The sequence below is a fragment of the Phoenix dactylifera genome, chromosome 12, assembly GCF_051530095.1.
Source record: "Phoenix dactylifera cultivar Ajwa chromosome 12, Ajwa_hap1_PhDact_Kaust_v1.1, whole genome shotgun sequence".
In the NCBI taxonomy this organism is placed as follows: Eukaryota; Viridiplantae; Streptophyta; class Magnoliopsida; order Arecales; family Arecaceae; genus Phoenix; species Phoenix dactylifera.
Window position 1 is genome coordinate 15,109,984 of NC_143201.1, and position 10,629 is coordinate 15,120,612.

Genomic DNA, 10,629 nt, shown 5'->3' on the forward strand with positions numbered 1-10,629 from the left:
GCCCTCTTAACTCCCACTAAACATACCATATGGACACCAAAGAACAATTAAAACTTTTAATTTGCATCATGGCATCTTTATTCTTCATGTAGCAAATGATGTGAGTCAAGTCTGACATTTGTGTTTAATTTTTTTCCCGGAAAGATAAAATTTGGGAGATTGAAAAGCAAAATATTGCAGATCACCAAGCCAACCACATTCCAGGTAACCACCACTATTCATATCTTCATTTTCCATACTGAGTGGGGAAAAAAAAAAGTTTTATTCAAAAGTGTTTGTGTTTGGAATTTAAAATGCATAAATAATATTTCAATAACCGCGATAGCATTATAAAATATTAATGTATGTTGATCATAATGTGTTTCTCTTTCATCCACAGATGCACCTTCCATGCTTCAACCTCAGGAAACTTGGAGTCCCAATTAGTTCTTTTACTAATGTGGAAATGTAGGAACCTTTTCATATCATGGGAGGTCGAATGAACACTCAGGAGTAACAGTGGAAGAAAGTACTCAACATAGCTCATCTTCCACATAACTTTTTAGACTTCTAAAAAGCACAAGAGTCTCAGTGACCAACTGTAAGGACCACTACATCCTTTCCTGCCTCTAATATTAGACACTCAACTCGGCTACCTCCCTCCATGTAGAAGATGTAATTGAGAAGAGGGGGAAGGGAAGAAGCAGCTAAAATGTCAATATCTCCTTCTGTAAGATCTCACTTCTCTTGTACATAAAAAAAGGGAAGAGAAGTGAATACCTACCACTATCAATTAGCATTTGAAGCACCTTGTTGATTACCATTAGCGCGTATCTTCTCTCGCCAATTCTCTCCCCACAATTTCGCCTCTGCCACTGCTCGCTCCCGATCAAAATCCTTGTTCAAGGTCCCAACAACCACCCTTGGAGCATCCTCTCTTTCTTCTACAAATTTCTGGCCAGACCCTCCACCTTCCTCATTCTTCGCCGGTACTTTTCCACATCCTCCTTGATGGCTTCTTTCATGATGTTCCCTGCCAGATCTGTTGTTAGAGACATGCAATGCATTAGGGTCATAAGCCTGGGATGCCAGGTAAGAAAGAGCAGTGACAACATCCGCGATAAGAGGACGGGAGGCAGCTTGTTCTTGGATGCACATGGATGCCACTGCAAGGGCTTGGTAGATCCCCCGCATAGGGTACCGTCCTTGCAGCTTTGGGTCAGCTAGTTTTGGGAGCTTTCTTCGATCATTGAACATGAGCCTTGCCTGTGAAGATACAAATACTAGTGAACTACTTTAATCTCAAGTGTGAACATCATACATTACTTGGACACTAATCTAAGAATATATTCAAATGATATATTGAGAAGCACACTCAGCTTATTTTATGATGGTGTCGTAAAGCTTCACTTATTTCCTTAAAAACATAGAACATACAAAATTCAGATTATATTTTCACCCCAAAGAACCAGATGATTAATTTGCAGTTCCTTACACATTGCTCAGCTCTGCATCACTTACGCCACCTGTGGACAATTGCTAAAGCAGTATGCACCTTTTACAAATTGTAGGGCAGACATTTAAGGTATCAAAATCACATTAGAGTCAAATTTTTCCTCTTATGCTGTTGGATTAATAGTCAATTCTAAGTGTCAAATATGGATGCAAATATTTATGCATATTTGAATTTTCCCTCTTTACTTTCTTAAGAGATATGCTCAAGTGACAACTATGTATTAATAGAAATATGTGAAACTAGGTAAAATTGGAGTTATATGTATGGAAAAGATGAGTTGCTCTTTATGCAAATTTGCATTAATATTTTCATTGTATCAGTGGAATGATGAGATACAGGCCCTAAAGAGTACAAACCAAATTAGTCCTTTTTTCAACAATTGCCTGAAAATTGTAATTAGATATTCCCAGACTATGAGATGGAGTCTGAAAAGTGAAAATATAGCATTCATTAGTTTGAAATTCGAAACCAAATCATAATCAACTATAAGAAGATAAAAATGCTTACCCATGAAACAAGATTCTGTTCTCCATGTGGTCTAGTGCTATCAATGGCCCTCCGTCCGGTGATCAGCTCCAAAAGTACAACACCAAAACTGTATACATCAGACTTAACTGTTAATTGTCCAGTCATAGCATACTCTGGGGCACAATACCCATAGGTACCCATCACTCTCGTTGATACATGAGATTTATCGCCAACTGGGCCAAGTTTTGCGAGCCCAAAATCTGAGAGCTTTGGGTGAAAACCCTCATCCAGTAGAATGTTGGATGATTTGAAGTCTCTATAAATAACAGGGGGATTTGCCTTATCATGGAGATACTCCAACCCTTTGGCTGCACCTGTAGCAATCCTCATTCTCGTATTCCAGTCTAGTGGTTCCTTGTCAGGCGGCAGGTCTGTAATCATCCAACAGCTCCAATTACCAGAGTACTAGATTATTTGATCTTTTGAAAATGAGAAGCCTTTTGTTACAATTTAAGCAGAAGATAATATATTTTACTACTTGATCATAAACAATAAGATATAGTATATTGTCTGCTATGCATCCACATAGTATAGCAGCATCCTCATTCGTGAGGAACTGTGAATGCATCAAGAAGTTTGGCGACAAAGCAAGACACTACTAAAATCTGAATTTCAAGCACATGTGATACTGCAAGCTTCATGAGAAACTAGATTTTGATGGACATGTTATGTATCATCAAGTGCAAATTCTTGGTTGATTCAGGTTATGTGGTCCACCAGCAGATAAGCATCATTATTGTCCTCCTCTTGGAGCCAGTCAATAGCCTTGCTTGGTCACATCTAGAAATCCAGATAAGGCGTGTTCCTAAAGATCCTCTTTATCCAATATTTTCTTGCAAAAACTGGATATGATTTGTCACTAAATCATCAGATTCATGTGTTGTTACTTAAGATACAAATTATAAAGATGTCACCAAAGAATACCACAAGGAATTGTTACACTAGGGAAGTAAAAGATCTGTTCAAGTTTGATTTAACCAAACCTGCGGTCGATGATATCTTTCTTTTTTCTTCCAATTACTAGAACAATAGCAGCAATCCAAAACTGAGGAAATAATTCAAATCATAGAAAAAAGAAAGCCAGAAACCCCTCTACTCATATGGCACACATCAGGGTTCCTAGAGGATATCTCCCATAGCTGATTAAAACCAGGACTTTCAACACATAGACGGGGCTAGACTCTAGGTCCCTCACTTAAATCCAAACTCAAAATTAAAAGATTCCATGAATCTTCCTTGCAGTCTGGAAAATTTTCATGGTAAAATATGATAGTAAGCCCTTTTAAAAGAGACCGAGCGGATTATACTAGTGAAAAACATAAAGCTCATTCTGAATTCACATTGAAACTCATGTCACAACTACAGCAAAATCAAATGATTCTTTACAAACAAATTTCAAAGTTATCTCAGATAGTCCCTTTAGACAATGTAATTTTTGATGGTCAAATTCTTTAAGAAACAAGTTTGAAGATATCAAGTATCAAAATTTATTTGACGAACATAAACATGTATAGCAAGACAATAGCTCCACCTTTTGCTGTCTTATAAAATCATAAAGGATCCAGATCGATTCCAACATATTGTTTCATATCTTAAATTAAGAAAAAAAATATTCACCTTCATTTCCATAAAAAAATGTTGCTGTAAAGGTGATTTTCTCATATAACGAATTCATTGAGAAGTTTAGAGCAAGATGAAGAGCACACACATGAATGCTTTTAGAAAATCATATGATAGAAAATAAGAGAAGGTGTTTCCTAGTGATGGATGAAAATCATGTTGAATCTGTTATGTATTGGAGATGTTTGAAGATAATTACATTGGAATATTACTCAGCAAACAAGGTAGCTACAGAGGAAGCGAGAACAAATTGAGATAAGCTTTAAGAAGCCAATTTTACTCGTTAATTGGCATATGCTCTCAAATCACTGGTTCTTTAAGTTCCCATAAGATGCCCTTGGGTGCACGTGCAGATGATATAGAGTCGGTTGCTATGAATAAGGGTGAACACTAGCGAAGAAACAGAAGGAAATTCCAACAGGAAAAAGGTTCAAATCAGTTTACAATGCAGGTAGCGTAAAAGCTATGCAAACATTTATAAACTAAAGGATATTGTTTGATTTGAGGAACAAGAAATTCCTCAAGCATATTACTTCACAACCTTAGATTTATCAAATAAAAATGGTTTATGTATATGACTCAAACAGGATGAAATCAGAATGGATGAATTAAAGGTGTCACTAAAGTGTCAGATAGTCATTAATAGCACTTAAGCAAAAAATGTGTAAGCCAACAAAGAGGACATATGAGCATAATGAGTGTGAGCTAAAAAAGTTAAGGTTAAGGTGTACTACAATGACTGACAAATCAAAAATATGTGAAATGGAGGACATTTTAGAGTATTACATCAAATAAGGTGGGAGATTTAATATAAAGATAGATGGAAATGTTTGCTATAGGTTATCAGCACCAGGGTCAGGGAGAGAGTTTTCTGTCTGGTTAGTCCAAAGAAGAGATCAAAGAAGACTTGGATGAACAAAGTGCAAAGAGATTTGGAAGAGGAAGGAAAAAAAAAAGAAAGAACAAATTTTATGTAAGAAAATTTGGCATCGCATACAAACAAAATGAAACAGTACATGTCGTGCAAAAAAGGCTTATATGTTAATAATGTCTACGTTCAAGAATGAAATATAAATCACAAGATTAAAATGTAAGCCTTTGTTGCACAAATTAGTGGAAAAGATACAATTAATGCATTATATTTTGGTCAATCCAGAGATTCATATCCCAATGGCATTGGCACGTCCGGACAGTATTGTAACATTCCAAATGAAGGAACAGTACCCAAATGGATCAGGATGTTTGGCTATCTCGATTGTTACCGGTCAGGATATCAGGGACACTAGATTGGTCGCTCGATACCAACTGGGAGAGTGGGTCTCACTAGGGAAAGAGAGAGAGAGAAAAGGAAAAAATGGTGTCTCGATACCTTATTGGGATGCCTTCCATCCCAAGTGTCAAGACAAAGGCATCCCTTTAGCATACCGACCGGGATGGGTATTGGTACCTTGACTTGAATCCTATTGGTCAATCATAATAAATACTGGTACCGAAACTTGAATCCTTTGGACAATCATTATAATCATCCTGCAGTCTGCTGCGTATCAGACCATGAACCCAAATACTTGCAGAAGAAACATCAATTTGCACAAACATGTGATAAATTATGCATGGATATGTATATGTACACTAATATAAAGTAAGCAAGGCCACAACCACCTCTGGTAGCATGACAGAGGGGATTTCTAGTATATCTCCGAAAAGTTTTGAAAAGATGGACCTTAATTCAATGATGCTGTCAATTCCTACCTATTATAAATTGACACTAATAACCAACTGGAAACATACAATAGGACTGCATGATCTAGTTAAAGCAAAGACAAACATGCATTTATCATATGGCAGACAAATTTATGCACTGCCTACAAGTAATCAGAAATAAGGAGTGCCTTTTTGGTGAAAAGAGAACCTAGATCCTAGAGAATGTAGCTCTATAGTCTAACAGGCTCAATTTGATGCCTGCACAGGGGTGGAGACAGGGGTCCTGGGGGACTATGTCCCCCATAAGGTTCAAAACTGCCCTGCTTCTAAAACATGCCACAGCTTCTTAGTTACATCCTCTACCCAACCACTTCAATCCACCACCAACCACCTTAGACGCACAAAAAAAAAAAGAGCAAGAAAGGAAAAAAGAGGCAACACTAGTCCCATGGCCCCTCACCATCCAGTACTCCTGCTAAGATTGCTTCCCCGCTCAACAAATAACATTCACATCCAATTCAAAATCAAGTACCTCTTCTTTATTAAATTCTTTGAGCGTGCCATCGCATGGCCACTTACTAGAGTGCGATGATCTGAACGAAAATTGCTTCCATTGAACTATTAAAAGAGAGTAATTAAACTCCTGCAATAAGTAATAGATTCTCTTTGGTCTAGAAATAAGGACAAATTTGGTCAAGCATGGATGTGAAGGAGAATAACAGGTTATTGGCAGTTGTTATAGGAGAGAGATTATTCTCTCATTTACATCATTTATTTATTCTTTCCCTATTAAACTTAAGCACTGCTACTGTATTTGTTTAATGCAGTGGGCTCTCTACATCTGTATACACATTTACACAGAGACCACATATAATTTACTCTTGGCACGTTACTTAAATCACTTTTAACATATATCTCTCATTTTATCATACTAATTCTTTATGTTTTCTCTCTTTAATAGGGCTTTGTTTTTCTTTTTGTATTTGTTTTTATAATTTTATTTTTTATAACTTGTATGCATATATAATCTTAGCAATATCATAAACAAATCACTTACATAGATAATTATCCTGAGAGATATTCATGCTAACATTACTTATTTGTTGACTTTGGCAAAAATATGTGAGATTTGTTGTTTTATTTTCTTTACTATCATAAAGTTTAGTAATGCAAAGGGTTGAAAAACCAAAAGAATTAAAAAAAAAACACCTGCAAATTTGTGATAGCTTTTTTATAAAAAAAAAGGCTATGTCAATCACTAATATTTGAAATAGATTGGACTGGAATTTATTGCATATTTTTCATAATCTACTATGTTTGCCAACCCACCACCCACAGAGAGAGAGAGAGAGAGAGAGATCCGAGCCCTGCCCTTGTGCCTGACCTCCATATTTCAAGTATACACTATCTAATCTTTCTGTTTCCACAAAAGATAGTGCAACATGATTAGATATATAAAACATCCCCTTCAAATTAAAGAGTTAAACTGCATTAACTTCAAATCAGTCAGTAGCTGTTCAATCTGTTATCCAAATCCTCCTGCTTAGCAGCAAGAATAAGAACTTAAAAGTGTCTCTAGATGAAAACTGACTGGGCTCATATATGTGCAATGTCATGTATCACAGGTGCATAGAGATTAGTGATTTGGTCGTGCACAGATGCCTGACAAAGAGAAAGAAATGGGTAAATCTTAAAAAATATCTGAACTCGGACACACAAACTTATATCACGATGAATTTTGTTGCCTCCAACATGATACAGCATTTTATAACATGCCTTTGAGCTGAGTCCAATTCTCTTAATTTTATCTAATATGCATAACTTTTAAAGAAAAGAAGAGACCCTGGGTCATCATGTAGGCAAGGAAAACTCCTAAATGTCTATAAACTGACAAAATGATGTTAGGGGTTTGGAGACTCACTCAGCTATTGTGTAACTTCTTTGTCATCTCTTTTTGATTGCACAAAAGACCAAAAAACTTGATATCAGAAAGCCACAAAAGCATGATTCAATCATGAGATGACAATATATTTATAGTTTAGGAACTAGATATTTAGCCTTTTGTTCGTAATCTTCAAAATTGTAACACTGAACAAATTAAAAAAGAATAATAAGAATTTGAAAATAAATTTAAAAAAAAAAAAGAGTGCTGTCCAAGAGAATACCAAAAAATATGCAGGAAGATATATTTTATTCCACATGGTTGTACTCAACCAACTTCTAGCTTCTTAGGTGCCGGATAGAGGAAGATTAATAACTTTTGAACTAAGTGAAGAAATTTAAACACAAATGCAAGTCTAGAGACCATACCAAATAAATGATCTTCCAAAGATCCCAAGGGCATAAATTCATATACAAGAAGGCGTTGATCTCCATCAGCACAGTAACCAATTAAATTTACAAGATTAGGGTGATGCAATAAGCTGAGCATGAGAACCTCAACAAGAAATTCTCTGTTCCCCTGAAGTCCATTTTTATCCAACTGTTTCACAGCTACAACCTGATGGTATAAGTATGCACACCCATCATTAAATGTATCAATCTAATTCCATCTTGCAGAATCATAAAAAAGAATTGACATGTGCACATACAAAATCCTTTTCCAATGTCTATATGCATTTTCTATTTGCTTATAGATTTTGATACCAAATAAAGCAAATACAAACAAAATCCTTTCAATTGCAAAATCCTTTCTATTTGCTTATAGATCTTGACATGTGCGCATATAAAATCCTTTCAATTGCAAGAAACAAAATGAAAGCTTCTTATGTTCAAGATGATGATGACCTTGCCAATGCTCTCTATGTACCCCTTGTAGACCCTGCCAAATCCCCCTTCCCCTATAAGGCACTCAGGTCTGAAATTCTCCGTGGCAGCAGCAAGCTCCCGAAAAGTGAACGTCTGTGCCTCAATAGTAACATCAGACCCATCCTTCCGATTCTGTGTTTCCCTTTCTGATTCTGAGTTGTTTTTAGACCTCAGACTATCAGCAACTGTAAATCCATTAAACATTAAAAGAACATAAGCTAAATTGTGCCGGAAGTAAAATCTCATTCAACAGTTTTAGCATTCTAAGACCTTAAAGAAAAATTCTCAACTCCATTATAGATCAGAGGGAGGGGAGAAAACAATTAAATCTACACCAAACAAACCTGGAAGTAGATAACTGTTTCCTCCAACACCCATAAAATTTGTTACTTATACCAGCCAACAAAAAAGATTAGAACTTTGAAACATTTGAAAGTTGACTGTATAAAAGTCATAGCTTATACAAGCCAACAAAAAAACAAAACTTTAAAACGGTTTCTAAAATTCCTCCCATTCAGTCATTCAAATAAGATCAAAGATCAAGAGAGTAATCAAAATTTGTGTGAATTTTTTTCAAAAAGACAAATCTTTGCGGTTCTTCCTTCTCTAGTGATCCATCGTAAAAAACAACCCACGGCTAACCAAATCATAGTTTGAGAAAATTTCGGCGCCCCAGATCAAAGTACAACGAAAATCCATTAATTTTACGATCCCAGATATCCAGATTGGATCCAACCATAGAAAAATTCAATTACACAAAAAAAAAAAAAACACTCCAACTAACCCCAAGATACTCGGTCCACACGGGGAGGGACCATGGGCTGCTCCTCCCTTTTATCGTCCCTCCCGTCCCCGGTGTCCAATACCCCCCCATCGCTCGAATCGAAGCAGGGGAAACAACCCATCAACCTGAGCAACCTAAGCTCGAGGGAAAACCCCTAAAGATCGGATTTTTTCCATCCAAGCTTCTCCCTCCTCGCCCATTTTCTCCACTAAATAGACTCTGCGCATCAAAGTTTATCGCTTTTTTTCCACCGCCGCCGATCCAATCCAAGTTATTCGAAGGAATGGATAGGCAAAAGAAAGGGGAGGGAGGAGGCGGGGGTGAAGCGCTTGGCTTCGGAACGAGGTGAACAGTGGGAGGGAATGTATATAAAGACGGCAAAATTTTTGCCGAATTTAGTGAAATTAATGTGGGCATCCATATGGTGTATCCTTTCCAAATCTGATGCCTAAAAACAAAAAGGATGGGGTATGGATATGCCAAATCTGAGCGAATTACTCGCTTATGTGGTAAAATTAAAAAGAAAGTGGTCGAGACAGCGTTAGACAGCCACCAGTGTCTCCCACGTGCGACACACTCGAGATGCGAAAAGATTGCTATATTCTGCCTTTGCAGCACCTTAAAGCCACTTCTTTAATAATTTGTTAAATCTATGCTATTAATAGTGTGAAAGGCTTGAAATTGGACAGGATATGGCCGACTTCGGAACAGTGGAAGCAATTCTCCGTTCTTATCCTGATGCTTTAGTTAGTAAAATCAATTAATATCTCATCTATCAGTAATAAACGTTTGCTAGAAAGCTATCTAATCCAATGAGCCCAATGCAAAATAGTTGAAACTAAGACCTATGCGAATTCATTCTTCATTAGAGAATTGGAAGATAAAATATAGAAGAGGTGTGTTGGGGATTTTCTTAACAAATACAAGCATCGTAAGGCCCATAATCTTAATATGAGAGGGGAAGAGAGAGAGAGAGAGAGAGAGAGATTATTCTTTTGATCTCCCCAAAAATGTTTGTGCTTCTCACATGTAAAACATTAAAATGATTTCTTTCAACGTAAGAAAAATGGTATTATCCCAAACCATCTGATTTAGAGCGTGTCGAACCATATCAGCATGGTTCCAATCCTCAGTTCAAAAAATTTAGCGACAAAGGAGAGGGAGAAAAGGAGGAAAAGGAGAGAGGAAGGGAAAGGGAGAGGGAGGAAAGGAGGCAGAGAGAAAGCTCGAAAGCCCTCATCTTCTCTGTAGCTCCTTCGCATGCAGCAAGGGTTGCCCTTGTTTCAAAATAAAATAGGGGTGGAGCCCTAAATTTTTTTTGAAATTTTTTAAGTTTTTTTGACTTCACTTAAGAAATTTAAAAAAAAAAATAGGGCTCCCCCCCCCTCTCTCTCCCCTTCCTTCCTCTCTAGCTCTAGCTTTGTCACTTGGCTCGGAATGCCATAGAAATTATTTTTTTCCGGTATGCCGCTCTACAAGCAAAGAGCGCTATGAGCAGAGAGAGAATGAAGTGGGCTTTTGTAATGCCAGAATTTTTATTTTAATAACAATTATCGATATGCCACTTACTAAGATCATCATTTATAATTAACGCTATCGCGGAAATACTCCCCCATGGTATATCCAAAATAAGGGGCTAGAAGATACTTTTTGATCAATAGCTACATAAGCAAATATTACATTTTGCCCATGT

At 36.8% G+C, this 10,629-nt stretch overlaps 1 protein-coding gene across 2 annotated transcripts; it reads right to left on the reverse strand.

Moving 5' to 3' along the window:
• Nucleotides 1-307: 307 nt before the first annotated feature.
• On the reverse strand, nucleotides 308-9,565 carry LOC103717470 (serine/threonine-protein kinase PBS1-like). Of its 2 annotated transcripts, none has more exons than XM_008805877.6 (5): nucleotides 8,937-9,565; nucleotides 8,132-8,337; nucleotides 7,655-7,844; nucleotides 2,003-2,394; nucleotides 308-1,245 (listed from the first exon to the last, which is right to left on the reverse strand). In XM_008805877.6, exons 1-5 carry the CDS (start codon nucleotides 9,055-9,057, stop codon nucleotides 769-771), a joined length of 1,386 nt encoding a protein of 461 aa, XP_008804099.4. In that variant the 5' UTR covers nucleotides 9,058-9,565; the 3' UTR covers nucleotides 308-768. The 2 variants fall into 2 exon arrangements, with proteins under 2 accessions (XP_008804099.4, XP_088564669.2); XM_088708543.2 differs by having other exon boundaries at nucleotides 308-1,920.
• Nucleotides 9,566-10,629: the final 1,064 nt, after the last annotated feature.